The 18,441-nt window shown below is 50.3% G+C and overlaps 1 protein-coding gene across 7 annotated transcripts in view; it reads right to left on the bottom strand.

Moving 5' to 3' along the window:
- Window positions 1–2,537: 2,537 nt before the first annotated feature.
- The window catches only part of ZNF664 (zinc finger protein 664), a 39,042-nt gene continuing 23,138 nt past the window's right edge, over window positions 2,538–18,441 (bottom strand). For all 7 annotated transcript variants that reach the window (XM_072953398.1, XM_072953400.1, XM_072953397.1 and 4 more), the window contains 2 exons: window positions 4,984–5,047; window positions 2,538–4,877 (listed from right to left, as the gene is read on the bottom strand). In XM_072953398.1, the coding sequence (XP_072809499.1) occupies window positions 3,498–4,283 (786 nt within the window). In that variant the 5' untranslated portion in view covers window positions 4,284–4,877; window positions 4,984–5,047 and the 3' untranslated portion in view covers window positions 2,538–3,497. The remainder of the gene's footprint in view (window positions 4,878–4,983; window positions 5,048–18,441) is intronic.

The following is an 18,441-nucleotide window of genomic DNA, read 5'->3' as shown; positions in this document are numbered from 1 at the left end:
CGCAGAGGAAGGGCCGAGTCACCTTCACATTTCCCCCTCCTTACCCCAGTCCACGTGTCCTGACTCGGCAGTGCGACTTACACTCATGTCTCCCCCCCATCCCAGTCCACGTGTCCTGACTCGGCAGTGCGACTTGCACTCACATCTCCCCCTCCCCCTTTATCCCAGTCCACGTGTCCTGACTCAGCAGTGCGACTTACACTTGGCATCGGCCTTTCTCATCTCTTCTTAGGGGTTTGATTTTATATTGTGTGCTTTTTCCATCTGCTTCTGATATTTGCTTTCACCTATTTTTTCCCCCAAATTCCTGAGGATAACAGCAGGTTGTACAGAAAAAAACTGCTTAATAATTTTTTAAAAATTTAGGATAACAGAACCAAGAATTGGAAGGCCCCTTGGAAGGCATCCTGACCAAGCTCGCACACCACCAGACTCCCCTACGGCCTCCCCCAGGTGGCCCGCAACGGGCCTGGGCGTCACGTCTCTACAGCAGCCGCCGCGTGCTACTGGGCTGATGTGAAAGAGCGCCTCCTTCAGGTAAGAGACCTGGAAGACACAGTTCGCCATCTGCTCAGGCTCCCCTTAGAAACTGTGACGCCAGTCTTGACCTCTCTCACACCCTAAAATCTTAGCAGGCACAGGCGTGACCCAGGGGTGACCTTGGGCCCACATGTGACCTCTCTTCCCACCCCACTCACATCAACAGGGCCGTTTGGACGGCTTCTGCGTCAGTGGTGGAATGCAGACCGGGCACTAGAAGCAGGCGGACACCTGGCCCACAGTCAGGACCGCTGCGGGGGCCGCGGGCAACCCCTGCTTCAGCTACGGGTGCCGGGCCTCCCCACTTTGGGTCCGTTGGCCTCATTTATAAGCATTAACAGCTCCCCACCCCCCAAACTCTATTATATGGTTGCCCCAGACATGTTAAAGTGCAAGCCAACCCCCCACACACACAATGACCACCAAATGCACACAACTGTATGTCAAGCACAGAACCCTGTTATAAAGTGATTTTATTAAATTGATTTGGACATACTGTAGGTCAAATAATATTTTCTGAAGATAACAATTATGGACTTTAAAGCTCGACATAAAATTAGTAGCTTCAAAAGTGTTAGTCATATTCCCCAGCAACAGCATGATAAAATAATTCAACTATGTAGAAATATAGAACTCTAGGACTAGCTGGAAACTCGGAAATCATTTAGCCTAATGTCCTCATTGTGTACGTGAGAAAACTAGACTCAGAGATCAAGCGATTTGCCCAAGCTCACATACCTAATAGTAACAAAGCTAGAAATCAAACCAACTTTTCCTAAAACTAAAAGTCTATCAGTGATATTTCAGCTGGCTCTCTATCAACTAAAAGTCTAGGCTTTTCTCTAAAGCTCCACGCTGCTGTGACATGAAAGAGTGTTAAGACACCACAGTACATCATAGTCGAGGATTCAGGCCTGGAAGGGGCTTTATCCAATAACTAAGCCAGCCCTCTCTTTGCAAAAAGGAGGAGCCGCATGAGCAGTGACTCCCCAAAGGTGTGCTGAGACGTCTGGGTTAAACCTCAGACAGTAACAAACGCACCCCCAGACCCCATCTCTAGTTCGCGGCTCACCCACTAAGTTACGTGCTCCTTTTAACCCCCTTTATGCGTTGAGGTTTTAGTTATAGAAAAACCCCTTCCAGTCCAACAGAAAAAATCAATTCAAATATGAAGAGAAAAATCACACTTCGTTTTAGTACTTCGATGACTATTTTGGGTAGTTCATTTTCCAACCTCTCAGACAGTGGACAGACACTGCTAACGTGATCACCCACTTTAGAGCCTCAAAGAGCCTTAATTTTCCCCAAAGACTTCCTGAGCAGAAGGACTACATGTGGGAAATCAATGAAAACAGGAATGAGAAGAGAAACAAAGTTAAAAATTAGTTGCTTTTTGTTCTTGTCATTGGGGACTTTTGGTCTTCTAAACATTCCTTGAGTTCCTCCACATGAGCTTTTAACATCAATCTAGCCGGAAAAAAAAAGGCCTAAAAATGTCAGGATACTGAGCCGCTCAGTACCTCGCCCCCTCCCCACTGCTCACTACGCTCGGCTGGCCGCCGGAACTCCCGCTCCGCGCCCGCGGGCAGGGCCGCCCCCGCCCGGCCCCGCAGCGCCCGCGCCCGCCGCCCCCGGAAGGCCTCCCGGACCGCTACTAACGCCCCCCGCCCCCACCCCCCACCGCGCTAAGTCGTCACCCTAGTTTATGTTCCTCATAGCACTTAATCACTATCTCAGACTACGTTATTGTTCGCTCATCATCCGTCTCCTCCAGCAGAAGCAGCTCCACGAGAGGAGGGCCCTTGTCTGTCTTCCTCCGCGCTGCTCCCAGCACCCAGCGCAGCGCCCGGCACGCAGGCGGCGTTCCGTCACTACGTGTTGAATGGATGAAGAAAAGGAGAGACTAACAGAAACACTCACGCCTGAACGGGAACTGGTACACCCTCCTCAGTGAAGGGGTGTCGAGGACTCCGACACCTCATCGCCCAAAATTACAGAAACAGAGACTAGTTAGCGACGCCTCCTGCCTCCCACGGCCTCCCCGAGCTGGGGAGGAGCCCCGCGCGTCGCCAGAGGAGCCCAGGAGGGCGATTCTGGATGGAGAAAAGTTCTAACTTTGCTTGCTTCTTCCTCCCTATTTACATTCAGCTATTTCCAAAAAAAAAAAAAAAAAAAAATTCAAGTTAAAAATATGTGATGTAGCCACTAGAAAATTAAGTCTGACTAAACAGAGACACAGTGATTAGCAGAATTCACAAAATTAAGAAAAGAGTTCAAGGAAGGTTCAAGGGCATGTATGTCTGCCAATTTCTCTGACAGGCAAAGTGAATGGAAATTATGAGTCGCCTGAAATCTAAAATGGAATTTAATGCCATCTAGGAAGGGGTGGGTATCTATGGGTGTTTTGAGAACACACAGGTAATGTGAGTTCAGAAATAATGGGATATATGGACAGACATGTAGAGGCTGGATCAAGTGTTAACCTCAGAAATACCAGGACACTACTCAGTGGGAGCTGGCCGTTCCCAAACGCGTTCACCAGTATGCTCGAGGCAAGAGAAGGAAGGTCTTGAGCTCCCGAAACGGGGGTGGGGGGTGTACCTGGGGCAACTGTTAGGGAAAGCGTAGGTGACCCAGGAGGCTGGGCAGTGATCACAGGTTCCCGGGTAGTATTTCAGCTACTGGAGCATCGTGCCAGAACCCCAGGAAACGCACGTCCACACCTGGGGCCTCACAGCCTGTCCTGGGCAGGTGCTCGGAGGGACCCCAGCTTCAAAGTCAAGCTGCGGAACACACTTGGCCTGAATCCCCAAAATCAAGCTCACACATGCCTCCTCGAAAACAGTGTTCTGCTGGGGCTTGCTGTAAAGATTTCTTGGGTCAATGTAGGTATTTACAGGGTTTCCTTCCTAGTGGCACTTATGGGTTTTAAGATTTTTAACTCTTAGCGAAACACTTTATATAACTGATATTTTGAGATGGTTTCTCTCCTTTGTGTGCACTCTCTGGTGGATGCAGAGGCTGGTGCTCTGACTGAAGGCCTTCCCACACTCATCACATTTAAAAGGCTTCTCGCCGGTATGCACCCTCTGGTGGATGCAGAGGCTGGAGCTCTGGCTGAAGGCCTTCCCACACCCACAGCACCTGTAGGGCTTCTCGCCGGTGTGCACCCTCTGGTGGATGCAGAGGCTCGAGCTCTGGCTGAAGGCCTTCCCACACTCGTAACACTTGTAGGGCTTCTCTCCTGTGTGCACCCTTTGATGCATGCAGAGGCTGGAAGTGTGCCTGAAGGCCTTCCCACACTCTTCACATTTAAAGGGCTTCTCTCCGGTGTGGACTCTCTGATGCATGCAAAGGTTTGAACTATTGCTAAAGCCTCTTCCGCACTCACTACAGACATAGGGTTTCTCACCTGTATGAACTCTCATGTGAATTTGAAGATGTGAGCTCCAATTGAAGGCTTTGCCACACTCGTAACATTTATAGGGCTTCTCCACCGTGTGGATTTTCTTATGTCTGTTAAGTTTCGTTGTAGTACTAAAATCCTTACCGCAGTCGTCACACTTATAGACCTTCTCTCCTGTGTGGTCCCTCCAGTGAATGTGGAGCTCTGATATGTGAAAGAAGCCCTTATCACACTTGTCGCATTTGTGGGGCTTCTCAGCAGTGTGGACTTTCTGATGCATAAAAAGATCTGCTCTCTCAGAGAAGAATTCCCTACACATGGGGCACTTGTAGATCATTTTTCCTATTTGGTATCGTGATTTAGAGGGGAAAACTTCCTTACAACTGCTCTAGCTACAGGACTGCTACTGTGCAGAGTCTCTCACTCGGCCATGTTGGCGCTTATCCCAGGCTCGCTCTGCTCGGTAGGTTTAAGGTCAGCCTCAGCTTCACCCTGCCTGCCTTCCTACGGAAGGTTTCTTCCTGCATAGTGTTCCTCACTCAGTACTGTTATTGGTTATAAAGTGACATTTACGTCCACATGAACTCTGTAACTCATTGACACAGCACTTTCTTTTAGATCCTGAGTTGTCAACATTCCAAGGGGCTCCCAAGGTGCAAGCCTCTGCGTTTCTAAGCCCCCGGACTCTTCCTCTTGGAGAACAGCCTGGTACTTCTCACTTGTAGGAAAAGGACTGCACAGCGCCCCTCGTGGCAGAGGGTGAGACACTGCGTGCTGCTCTCGGTCCCCTGGGGCCTCCCCTCGCAGAGTCACTGTGACATTCTGCCTCCTGCGCATCAGACAGGAGCCCTCGCAGGAAGCCAGCTCCTCGGGTCCAGGTACGCCAGTCCTTCCTTGTGAAGGCTCCCCACACAGGTATCACTCCAGCCGCCTGTAACAGAAATGTAAACACAAATATTGAAAAGGGATTTTTTTGTCCAGAAAGTTGCAACTGATTCCATAATTGATTTCATATAAACATGACAGCAGTAACAGACCTTTTCTGGTCTTGAGGAAGGAGCTCTTATCTTCCAGACAGATGTGTCTCTTGGAGTTGCAGGTCTGAAGAAGAGAATTTGTAGACATCACGCTCCGTTCACAGCCCAAGTACATAATCCAACTACAACCACTCACTGTAATTATCCGAGCAACATCAATGGAATATCATTGAAAAAGAAAAGAAGTCCTCAGAAGACCTGCGTGTGAGCATGAGAAGCAGCCGCCCTGCGTCACGGAGCAGGCAGGAAAACTCACCGCACTTGGAGCTTCAGAAGGGGTGATGTTGCTGCTTCTGGAGCTAAAGCATAACACTGAGCGGCCTTCCGATCCAGTGGAGAATAAGCGTGCGATGTATCAGCATCAGACGCCACTCCCTTACTTAACTGTCCTCAATTAAGGTTTCCTGATGTACTTAAAATCCAAATCCTTAACCTAAAACCCAAGGTCCTGCGTGGCCGGCCCCCACCTTCCCCCACCTCATACGTGGCTGGCGGTGTCAGCTGCCTCTCCCCTACATACAGAAGCCCTGGCTGAGATTCTATCTCAATCTCTTATTCGATTCCTTCAAAGCATAGATAACTCGTAATTTTCTTGCTGTTCCTTGCTTTCTGATCTGTCTCCTGTACTAGAATATAAATGCCAGGAGGGAGGAACTCTGTGTGCTGCTCACTGTTACATTCTGGCAGAGCGGAGGTGTTCAATTACCATCTGTTGAAGGCACCTACAGAGGACTTTATGACGTCCCTGCGCCCCGCAGACACATCCTGCTTCACTCTGCTACAGCAGGTCCAGGTGCATTTCCCAGGGCCTTAACACCCAACTTTCGATGACCAACATGGGACAAAATATACATCAAATAGAAGATCCCAAAATATTCAATTTAAAATCTTCTGAGGTTTAGGACGCCTTAGCCACCTTTTCTTGTCCTGTATTCTATACTCAGTAAGTGATACTTCAATTAATTAATTAATGAAAGTAATAGATCATAACACTTTCAATAACATGCTCCATACAAAGGCAGGGTACATGAGGGACTGAGCCGATTTCTTTAACATTAAAATTGCAAAATAAATTTTCTAGGTGAAAGTGTTAGGATAATGAAATTCAACTGCATAACCAAAATTTCAGCAAAAAAAACCCCGTCAGTATCTGAAAAGTTATATACACATCTACCCTTTGATCTAGAGATCCATCCCGAGATTCACTGGCAAAAACAGGAGACGACCAACATCCCAGTTTACTCATTGAGGCAGCATCTGTTACGGCAAAGCTGCAGGGAACCCAAGGCCCATTCACACGGCAGAGGCTGCACCGACTGCGGCATTTCCTCATGATGAGAGCCTGCTCAGCCAGCGGGAAGGGGATGAGCAGAGCAGTGTGCACCGACACAAAGCACATGCTTGGGCGGTGACTCAGAAAACGACACTCTCTCCTGTGCAAAAAGGAGGGGCATGTGCGTCTATTTAGGTATTTCCTTAAATGATGCACAGAAGTAAACATGGAGAAGGATGATACAGAACGAACTTAAATGGTCACCTAGGGGGGAGGAAGGAGAAAAGGATGAGGTAAAACTTCTCTGAATGTAACATGGTACGTAGCTTTGACTTTGGAAACATCTCAGTGTTTATATACTTGGAAAACTAAATAAATGAGAAAAGCAATCTCTAAATTTTCAAAACAAAATGAAGAAAATGAACCTTAATTTTCAAGTTGGTTACATATCCACAAGTGACTTCTGAGTACAGTAGACTGACTGTACATATTTAGAGGGACATTCTATTGACAAACAAAGCTGCAGAGAAATCAAACTTCTTTCAATAGTTTGTCAGGTATAATAGCATTGGTGTTTTTATAAGTTAAGATAATCAAGTAAGTCATTATGTTAATATTGTTAGGGACCAAGATTCAAGGTAAAAGAAATGAGACACAAATATAAAGTCTAAGTTGAGGGAAAAAATCGCATAACATAAAATTTGATTTACAAAAAAAATTTTTTGATTTAGAAATATCAGTGTAAATTCATGTCCTTTTTTTTTTTTTTAAACTCTGTCACCAAAAAGGCCAGGAAGCAATGACAGCTGACAGCAGTGGTCCCTTTCCGTATGCACCCTGTTCCACCAAATGGCACAGGAATCCTTGCAGAACGGCTGGTTTCAAGGCCAGAGCAGCACTTTACAAAATGAGCCTGGGGACATCTCGTTATGCCAGAACGCAAGAGAGTCGTGCCAAAGGAACACAGATGCCAGTTTATGAAGAGACTCCCATTGGCCAAAAATGGGACAACTGAGCATCAGAAAGAATAATGAGTGCAATCCTTTGAAATGCACTAAATATACCAAACCCCGTGAGTTCACAATGATTACAAGGGGTGGGGAGGAGTGGAGAAAGAAAGAGAGGAACATACAGGCAGAGAAACAGACTCCAACTTTTACCTTTGAAACTCAGAATTAAAAGGAAAGACTGATGCATCCATCCTACCCTTCTCTATGGACTATCTTCCATGAAAAGCAACAATCCAGCGAGTAAGTGTGCAACCCTAATGAAACGCCTGATTCAGACCACAGTAAGAAATGGGTGAAGACAGCAAGCGAAAGGCTGATCACGAACTTCTAACGTCTCCGGGATCAGGCTGATCAGGCTGTCAACCCCTGAACCTGCAGGTCAACATGAGCGTAACTCCAAGGAGGAACCACCAGACCTGCACCTCCTGGCATGATGCCACCTGAAACATCCTCGCCAAACACGCCTCACGGACTCATTTTTACTGGAAGGAACTGGGGGGGGGATGGAGGAACAACCTGGTTATAAGCAGAGAAACATCCAAATGTGAGCCAGCCCACAGGACAACTGCCTGTTTCTGCAGCCAGTAAATGGCAAGGGAAAAGGCTGGGGGGCGGGGCTGCCCCAGGTTAGACAGACCTGAGAGGTAACAATCAACGGGGCAGTTAGGGAAACCGGACTAGGGACCGGGTTTCAGATTACGCGAGGAGCACTGCTAACCCTGCCGGGTGTGATAATAATGCCTCTGCAGTTGTGTAAACAAATGTCTGTATTTTTAGAGGACAATGGAGTTTGTAAGAATGAAACGACACGATGTCTGAGATGTGTCTTAAAATGCTTTGGCCAAAATAAAAAGGAAGGAAAAAGCCAACGTGGGAGAACTGTTGTAACTGCGGCACCAGGTGACGGGTAAACGGCAGCTTCAACATTCTCCCTTCCCGTGTGTATGTCTGCGATCTTCCATGATGACAGAATTGGTTAATGCTGGGAAGGCATTCCTCTTCTGCTCCTCTTGCAATGACAAACTGATCCCAGAGCCAAGCAAAATGCACAGAGTGAAACTGAACTAAACAGATACAATCCCCCCAATGGCTGTGAATTCCCCGGTCAACCCTGAGCACGTGGGAACGTGTGCAGCACAGACGTCACTGAGAGCAGAGGGAGGGCGGCGGTGACAGGCACAGACGTGGGAAGACCACTACTCCTCTGGCCCTCGTGCGCTAAGCAGGGTGCGCGGGGCCCTCCCAGCGCCCCTTCTCGGGAAGGAAGCAGGCAGCGTCAGGGTGTCCGTCGGACTGGCTGAGGGAGAGGCTGACGACGCCAGACTCAGCGACGTGCAGTTCCTGCAGTCGTCTGTCATCAACTCCAGCCAGAGTTCCTCTGGAGGGGGAATCGGGGGCTGCCCTTCCTTCCAGGTAAACGCCTGGACACATCGGTGAGTCTTACTACACGAGGGTAAGTAAGCTACACTCTGCAGAAAACAGATAAAGCAAAAGGACCTCCAGCAAATCCATCATATGACCAACCAAAGAACAAAGGAAGGACAACCACCACCAAGGATCCCCAGCGCAGCCTTTCCTAGAACAGCAGCGGCCTCGCCGCTCCGGACACGTAAAGGAGACTGCAAACGCAGCAGCAGACGGGAGCTACGAAACTGTGCAGATCCCAAAGGCTCGATGTTTGCATGATTCTCTCACTCAAGACATGTCTCATGCCCAGTGTCCCATCAAGGCTTTCCAGGGGACACCTGTGTGACTACAAGACCACCTGTGAGACCCGAGGAGGGCAGAGCCCCGCACGGGGCCACCTGACACTGCCAAGGGCAAGGGGCAGCCTCTCAGGGGCATCCCTCCACAGTCTACGGATTCAACCTGTATTTGAGGAGAACTTCTCAAACAGGAACCTTAGGCTTCTGTTGAGAAGTGAGAGGAAAAAAGCTTAAATTAGCCCATCTGCCTCAAATCCTCATCTTTCATGAAAAGAAAACAAACAAACAAAAGCCCTGCTGCTCTTCCTGTAGCTAGTCCATTGGAATTTTGCCTCATCTAAACTTTGTGATACCAAAGAATGCCTGAATCAGTGCTGATCTCCCAGCACAGTTAGAAGTGAGGGATCACAGCAATCCCACTCTTGGAAATCCAGAGAAAAACTCTAATTCAAAACTCAAATCCAGAGAAAACTTTAATTCAAAAAGACACACGCACCCCAATGTTCACAGCAGCACTATTTACAATAGCCAAGACATGGAAGCAACCAGCACGTCCACTGACAGACGACTGGATCAATAAGATGCAGTATATGTACACAATGGAATACTACTCAGCCATAAAAAAGAATGAAATAATGCCATTTATAGCAACACAGATGGACCTAGAGATTATCATACTATGTGAAGTAATAAATCAGAGATAGACAAGTATCAATATGGTATCACTTAAACGTGAATGCTAAAAAAACTGATACAAATGAACTTATTTACAGACCCAAAATAGACTCACACAGGAAACAAATTTACAGTTACCAAAGGAGAAAGGGAGGGGAGGGATAAATTTAGAATTTGGGATTAACAGATACACACTACTATATACAAAATAGATAAACGAGGACCTACTATATAGCAGGGAGCTATATTCAGTATCTTGCAATAACCTATAGTAAAAAAGAATCTGAAAAAGAATAAATACGCATGTATGTGTAACTGAATCATTTCACTGTACACCTGAAATGCTATAAATCAGCTCTACTTCAATATAAAAGTCAAAAACTAAAAACAAAAGTGAAAGATCAATAAACAACTGAGGCTTAAATATGAGGAAGTTAAAAAAATGAGCCCTAAGTACAGGGAGACCACGTCCTGATAGAATGAAAGCTCCGGGCCCTGGCACTGGAAAGGGTTGTCTGGAGACAGAGATGCAGGATTAGCGGGCTGGCAGAATGCAGCTGTAGCCCTTTGAGGGCTGATTGGGCCACATGCTCCCAGTTCTAGACACAGATTCGACCACCTTTGTAACCAGGAGGTGACACCAGCACGGAACTGCGGTCTGCGGCCCCGTGTCTGCTGCAGGGGCCATGATTTTCCTTGCAGGCAGTTATGCTTGTGGGGAGAGAAGCCCACGCCGGTCAGACCTGCAGGGGGACAAAAGTCAAGAGGAAGGTACAAGAGTGGGGACACAGATTTCCTCTCCAAACTTCAGCCTGAATCTGCTGCAGAAGAACTTGAAGGTAACAGTGCCTCTGCCCCGGGAAGAAGCTCACGACGCTGTGCTCGGGAGGGAGGACGGTGGGTTCTGAAATGGGATTACAAAACATACTTCGGTAGACGCCTTTACACATGACTCTTTCACACAGCTGTCCCCAAAGTACGATTCTGCATAGGAAAAAAAAGGTCAACTAGCTTTTCATGGATTTTATTATTAAAATGACCCAATGGTTGCAAACCAGTAACTCAAAATGGAAGGACCCAATCTCCACAGGGCAGCGGCTGGGGAAGAGAGGAGTAGGTGAGCAGGTCACACGGAGTCACTGTCCCACAAGGACACCGGACAACAGGCCTGGGGTGGGGGCTGGGAAGGGAAGGCCTGATGTGGGCACAGGACAGTGATGCCTTGGGAAAGGCCAGGGAATGGAAGACGGAGGGCAGGTGTGGCAGGAGCAAAGTTGAACCAACAACAGAGCGGGAATGGAAGGGAGTTAAACACATAGTCCCACTTAGGGGCGATCACTCAGGACCTCAGGGAGTTCCCACTCAGGGAGCAACAGGCAAGCACGTCACCCGACACGATTCCGCATCCGTTTCCCTTGTCTGCAATCGAGGTGACGCCACCAGTCAGTCACCATGCGAGGGAGCGTGCTTTGGAAACTCAAGGATAGACGTTTGTGTTGTGGAATTATTTCCTTTCTGAAATGCTGTGCTCACATTACTGCAAGACTGCTAACAACCACAGGACCTGGAATCATCCACAAAACCTAACACCAGTAATAAACTGGCGTCTCACGCGAACCAGAAACTTTCACAAGGTGGGGGCACATTTTTGTTTCTTCCTTTGAGTTAATCTGAAATTCTCCATAACAAAAGGAAAGAGAACCAGTAAGTCTTTGCTCACAAGAGCCCTGTAACGAAGATCCTGAGCTGAAAGAACGCTACACAGCAGCACTCCAAGTCACAGGGCCAAACGAGGCCCAGCTCCACCGGCACCACTGCACCGCGCACGCCCGGCCCGTCACCAGCCGCACCGCAAGGAGCTGGTCAGCAATTCATGTATCTTCAGTGAAACTACCCTTTGACCAAAACGTCCTGTTCTTCCAGCTTTCTGACTCCATTAATCCAGCTGAACCCTCTCTCTGCTCCCACAGGACCTCCAGCCTCCTTCTGACCTTCTTTTGCTGCACTAGTGAGACGCGGTCGGTCCTTGCCTCCTTGCCTGGCTCAGACTCCTCGGCCTGCCCTTCACTCTTCTCCGGGCCACTCTCCTGGCCCACCACCACTCGCATGGTCACACCTGGGCTTGGTCATGACCAACAACTGTGCCACCATCTCCGAAGTCTGGTCAAGCAAGCCATTTTTGGACCACCTCACGCCTCCTCCCCTTGCAGCTAAGCTGATTGGCTGCAGCCTCCCAGCCACTGACCTTACCACCTGCCCCGTCGTCCCGCGCCCCTCGTCCGTCCATCGTGACAACTTCTCTCTTGTTTTGCTGTTACACTCTCGTCTCTTTCTTGGTCAAGCTATTCTAGCAACACACGAACTTATTTAAACCCAGGTGTGCACTGTCCACGCAGGCACCCAAGCAGCTGAGTGAGCCAGGCTTGACTGAATTCAGGATCACACAGCTCAGGTGGGCACCAGGCCCACCACGAATTCTCCTCAAAGTCTTCAGCACACACACTCTCCCAGTATTCTCGGTTACTACTTCATCCCCCTCCTTCCTCCCCACATCTCCTATATTCCCTCCACCTCCCTCACTTGTGGCCCCAAACCTGCCAAGACAATTTATTCAGAAAAGACGAGCAGCCCGATGGCGACCTCCTCACTCTCCCCGGCCATCGTGGCCCGTGGGCACTGCCCTCGTTTGTGTGACCCTGCGGCGCACTTTCTCCACGTGGCTTGCCTGGTGCCCCCTCGCCAGCTGTCCTCCCACCTTGACAGCCACTCAGTTCTTCTACTGGAGGCTCCTCCTCCTCAGCTCCATTTCTAAATGTTGGGGTGCTCCAGGGCTCCGGTTGGGGACCCCCTTCTTTTCCAAGTCTATACCCCTCTCCAAGTAACCTCACCCCCTTGCATGGCCTAAAATACCACCCTGATGTTGGCTCCCAAGTTTCACCTCCGGCCCCAGACGGCTGCAGTTTCTGCTACAGGTGCCATAAACATTTCCAAACCCACATCCCAGCTCCAGCTGCTCTGTCCTCATTCTTCCCCATCTCACTAAACAGCACCAACACCCTCCAGATGAGCTGGCCTTACTTCCTACCCCCTCCACCCGCACTTATCCAAACCATCAGCAAATGCTGCCTCCTCTCCGCCAGATACCCCCACCTGGCCCGCATCTGTCTATCTGCTGCCACGGCAACCACCCTGGTCATGGCCATCTCTCTGCTTCATTCCTGCTCCTCCACAACCCAACCCCACAAGCAGTCAACTCAACTTCCTGAAAACAAAAATAAAAGAACGCCACTCCCCTGCTTAAACTTCCCTTCGCTCTTTAAAACGCACACTCCTTTCACCTGGGCCCAGGCTGGACATGCACTGGCCGCGGGCTCCACCCAATTCCCCCCACTACACTCTCTTGCACACCCCCCACTCCTCTCCTCTCTAGTCTGCAAACTCGCCAGGCGTGTTTCCCCTCAACACCCCCAGCGACCCCCCGGCCGCACTGCACACGATGCACCGCCGACGGCCAGAATCATTCTGCATGTTTATGTTCATGCTTCCTTGCGTGTTGTTGCCTCTCCCTGCTTCCTGAGTGTAAGCTCCTCCACCAGCAGGAACTGCAGAGAACGACTGAACTCGGTGAGTACCTAAAACTCCTTCATCTCGTCTTCTGCAGGTTATCCAAGCAACAAGGGTTTATCGAGTGTCTGCGTCAGCCTCGGTGCCCTCAGCCGTGGGGAGACATGTATCTCGTCCCTTCCCCATGGAAGTTACAGTCTAGCGGGGACGCAGACATTCAAAGTGGTCCACAAAGGAACGCAGAACCAGACTACGGGAAGTGCTACGAGGCCGCCCTGGGTGATGGTCTGGGGGCCTACGGCTGGCATGGAAGTGGGGGCTGACTGAGTCGGGGGCCAGGGAGGACCGCTGTGAAAAGCGAGAGGCAGGCCCATGTTGTGGAGGAGGGTGAAAGGAGACGTGCGACCTGTGGAGAGAGGCAGCCAGGTGGGTACGCGGAGCGAAAAGGGCCAGGGAGGCTGGAGAATAGGGAGCCCCGAGGAGCCCTGAGAAGGATGAGGGTGGAGAGGTCAGCACAGGAGTGAAGGTTCTTTGTCCTAAGAGCAACGGAAGCCACTGAAGCGGCTAGTTTTTGTTTTTGAGTGGGAAGGGCAGGCTCGCATTTTTAGTAGAAGAATGGAGCTGAAGCACAGGTAACACGTGGGCAGAGAGCAGGAGTCCTGGGTAAGCAGGTCAGGGGTTGCCTTAGCGGGCTGGGTCAGGAAGGACGGCAACCTAGACTAGAGCGGTGGTGGTGGCGAGAAGAAAGGAACGGTTTGAAGGCAGCTTTAGGAGAGAACAATCTCGGACTTGCTGCTGGGCTAAATACAACGGGAGAGAGAAGGACATGCCGAGGACGGCACCGAGGTTTTCTGTTTGAATAACTGGATGGACATGGAGTCGTTCAGGCAGGAAACTCTGGGAAACACCAAGGTTTGGGGATTAAGACCGTGATTTCCATTTCAGACGTCTGTGACATCCAAAAGCAGATGCCAAGGACACCAGCTGACAAGAGGAACTGGTGCTCAGAGGAGACGTCAGGCCTTTCTGAGGTACAGATCTGAGCCAGGCACACTGAGATGGCAGCTGAAGGGCGAGGGCACGAGGTCACCCCGGGAGAGAAGCAAAGAGAACGCGGGACTAGGCCTGTGGAAATCCAGCACTTAACGAACTGAGTCTGAAAGATGCCAACACAAGGGAACATGCTGTATGGTTCCATTTATATGACGTCAAAAAAAAGGCAAAACTAATTTACACTCTTACAGACAGAGGCGCCAAGACTGGAAGGGGCATGAAGGAGGGTTTTGGGGGTCCTGGTCACGTGGTTTCTGAAGCTGGGCACTGGTCCACACAGGTGTGTCTCTTTCACAGCTATTAACATTCATCAAGCTGTACCCCTGTGATGTGTCAATCTGCCTGTATGTTATTCTTCAAGGAAAAATTCAGGAAAGAAAAATGGGTGAGGGTGACCCCAGTTTTGTCCCCAGCTGCAGCGTGGGGAAGGCAGACGGCTGTGCTCCTGCAGGACTGAGGTTCTGCCAAATGGGAATGCTCAAAGGACAAGGGGCCATCCACCTGGAAGAAGTCATTACTCTAACCCAAGTGTCAGCCTTTGCCTGCTGACAGAGAAAACCGTAAAACGGCCAAGGTTTTCGTGGTCCCCACTTCAACCTGAACTTCCAGGCCGCCAGGAAAGCCTGAGTGCCTCCTTCCTCCCTTCCCCACCTCCACTCTGCCTGACCCCGTGCCTCCCCCTCACCCCCAGTAGGAGGTCACTAGAGAAAGTCCTCAGGAGTGAGCAGAGCTGCACAGAACCCCGCGGTACCCACCACACCCCAGACACTGCCACGCCCACCCCTGCTTCCCTCCTCCCACAACGGACGACATGTCCGTGATCCTGCACCATCGTCTCCAGATGTCTCAGCTGAGGTTGTCTTTTTATCTTAATATATTATCTGAATTTTGGACTGCTGGCTCAGAAAACCTAGTCATTTGAAAAGAACTACACAATTACTTGTCATAAAAGTCAACTGAAAATGACCGCTTTTCTTATTTTTGAGAAAATAACAACTGCTCTTAATGTAAGAAACATAAAACATTGCAGGCCTTCCCACAGTGTTACGGTTCTGGGGCTTCCTGTAAAGCATTAAGTACAGATAATCCCGCTCTAAGTAACAGACTCTTTAATATGTCAGTTAAATCTAAGTCAACAGAGATCAAACTAACTTTCCATCCAGAACCAGGTCTGTCAGAACACGTGGTTTATAGTTTTGTCACTCAAAGGGATGTGGGCACACTTTCTGGAAAAGATGAAAGTGAAAAAGAATAGGGAAGAAGACAGGTCTATGCTTCCAGCCTCGACCAAAAACCCCCACCCCCAAGTGCAATGCGTTGAATGGCCACGTGATTTGTCTTCCCCACCTATGCAGAGCGGGCAACTGTGTCACGGGGCCTGGAGAAGGTTCTCAGAGACAATCAAAGTGCCTTGGCTCAGACGGTGATGCACTAGACTGTCACTACGAAATATAAAGACTCCAAACCTAGGTCCCTTAATTACTGGGAAGTGTCTTATAGGAAGATCCGTGTTCCAAGCTGCCCTGACACATGTTGGTTCACTCACACTGCTTAGCGTGTGATACATAAGTGATCCCTAGAGAATCCAGCCCGCCCAGAAGCAGGCCAGAAGAACGGTGTTACTGATGCCACAGGCCTGGAAACTGACCGAAGACGCAGGGTCAGCACGCGCACGCGCACAGGCATACGTTCCACGGACACCCAGCACCCCGTGCTGTCAGGCGGCGGGCTAAGCTCTAGAGGACCCTATGATGAACCAAACAGACGGGGCTTCTGTATTCACTAGGTCGACAGTCTAGGAGGTGGGGAGACAGGTCCAGCATCACGTGAGTGGTGCTGCGGTAGAGCAGGCATCTGGGGACACGGCTGCATGAGCGGGAGGCACCCTAACCAGGCATGGCAAGGAACACTCCTGGCAGACTCCACTTTTAAACTGGAACCAAGAGGATAAACCAAGTTGCTGTGACAGGTAGGAGGGCAGACGGTCTGGGCCTCGGGAACGGCAGTGCCAAGAGATAACCAGGATGACAAACCCTGGGAGGTGAACGTTCAGCCCGCAGACAGAATTAGGCGGGGCTCTGCACCTCTCTTAGCCCCACCAAATATGGTTTTGTGTATGACAGGAAAGGACACTTCCTGAGAAGAAAACTCTAAGGTTTGAAATCAAAGGGGAGTGGGCAGCAATGGCAAAGAAAGTTCCATCTGGAAATGACATAAAGTTTAGTCGGGGAGGCTTTCTTTCTGATGCGTGGCTTCTGCTGTAGCCACGGGCCTCAGGAATCTCCGGTCAGAGCCTGGCCGGTGAGGGGATGTGGCTCGTCCCTGCAGGACCAAGACAAAGCCTGCCTGTCATCACAGCCTGGAACCGGCTGGGTGCCACATCGTATGCACATGGAACTCCATTCACTCATCCCTGCCACTTCCCTTTCCATAGCAGCCGTGATTCCAGCATCTCCCTAAACATCATAAACTCCGTCAAAGAACCACCTGCTAGAGAAGTCTTAAGACTACATCCCCTCCAGTCGGAGAGTATGAAAAAGCTCCAGCCTCACACAGAAGTCCCCACTGCCAGAAAGTATCCCAAAAAGAAAAGATTCCATTGTTCCCCTACACACACCAGAGCTTGTGGAAACCTACCATCACTCCAACAGCCTGTTCCTGAGAGCGTGCTATCTCCAAAAGCCTGAATCTCCACGGCCCCAGCTCTGTGTCCACGTCCTCCCCAGCTCCCCCTCCTCCCAGCGCTCGGCCGACTCCCAGCCGCCTCTCATGAGCAGCAGCAGCTCCCATCTACCCTGTCATCCTGTGAAACACACACTGTGCCTCGCTGCTGCTTACTAACAGTGTGACTTTAAGCAGGTCGTGGAAGCCTGAGATCAATCTCCTCAAATGCAAAAGGAAAATGACACTTACACCTCTGCCTCTCAGGGCTGTTATGAAAGTGAAACGAGGCCACGTACAAAGCCCAGGCTCCATAAACACTCCCTCCGTTCCTTCCCTGACCTGCCTGCCGCCGCGTGTCAGGACACACCTGTCCACGGGAGGGTGGCCGCGGAGCCTGCGGGGCACGGCGGCCGTCCCACCGCCTCCCAGCTTCCGTTCCCTTTCCTCTACACGCTCAAGTCCTGTTTGGGGGTCACCTCTCCCTCCCTACGCATCACTGATGGGCCAGTAAACCAGGGTGCCCTATGCTCCCCAGTGAAGTCCCCACATCTCTGCTCACTCCCCAGCAGTCAGGGGTAAGGAGCAGACCTACGCTCAGCCCATCAGACTCTCCTGGTGCCCTGAAGAGTGAGAAGAGAGACCCCCTCAATGACACAGGAGTTGAGTGCCTCCACTCGCTCAGCGACAGCCCCCAGAGCAGACGTCCAAGCAGCTCCCACCACGCCGACCCCCTCGGGCTCCTCCTCCTTCCCTCCGGTCCTGTGACTCCTTCTGACCTTCCGCTGGCCACAGCCCTTCTCTGCTGCTGGTTACCAAGCAACCCTAACTGACAGGGATTTTAAACAGCCCCCGCCAATGCTCACCCACACCAGCTCTCCCTCTCCAAGGCTTGAAGGAACTGGGATTAGCATTCACCCCACGTGTTAAGGGCGTGTGGAAAAGGAAAGCTGGCTCTGAAACCTTGATTTCAAAAAGTGATCCACATGACTACACTCCAATGAAAGAGAAAGAAAAGGAAAAAGAAAAAGTGATCCACAGGCCAGTATTTATCTCCCTCACCTGGGAGCTGGTCAGGCATGCAAAACCTCAGGCCCCACCAGACCTACTCAATCAGAAACTGCATTTTACCCAGATCCCCAGGGGATTCTAACCTGAGCTCGACCACACAGCAAAGTCTGTGTGGGTAAGTGTGTTTCTTGGCAAGAGCCTGATTGTGTCTCATACCTCATGTGAAAATTTCTTTGTTTGTAAACTATAAAAATAAGTAAACAAAAACACCCTGCATGTAACTCCCTCAGCAGAGGACAGGGCTCGGCAGTGTAACGCACTGTTTAAACCCTCAGCGGGCCCACAGATCGCTGCTCAAACCCCACGCCTACCTGAACGCCAGCTGCCCGTCTGTAAAATGGCCTGTACTACCTACCCCCTCGGGTCCCTACGCAAGTAGTGCACTTCCGCCTGCGCCGTCGCCACAACAGACATTCCTCATCACTCCAGTTACACTCCCAGGTGA

The sequence above is a fragment of the Vicugna pacos genome, chromosome 32 (genome assembly GCF_048564905.1).
Source record: "Vicugna pacos chromosome 32, VicPac4, whole genome shotgun sequence".
Taxonomy (NCBI): domain Eukaryota; kingdom Metazoa; phylum Chordata; class Mammalia; order Artiodactyla; family Camelidae; genus Vicugna; species Vicugna pacos.
This window is presented reverse-complemented; position numbering and strand designations above follow the sequence as displayed.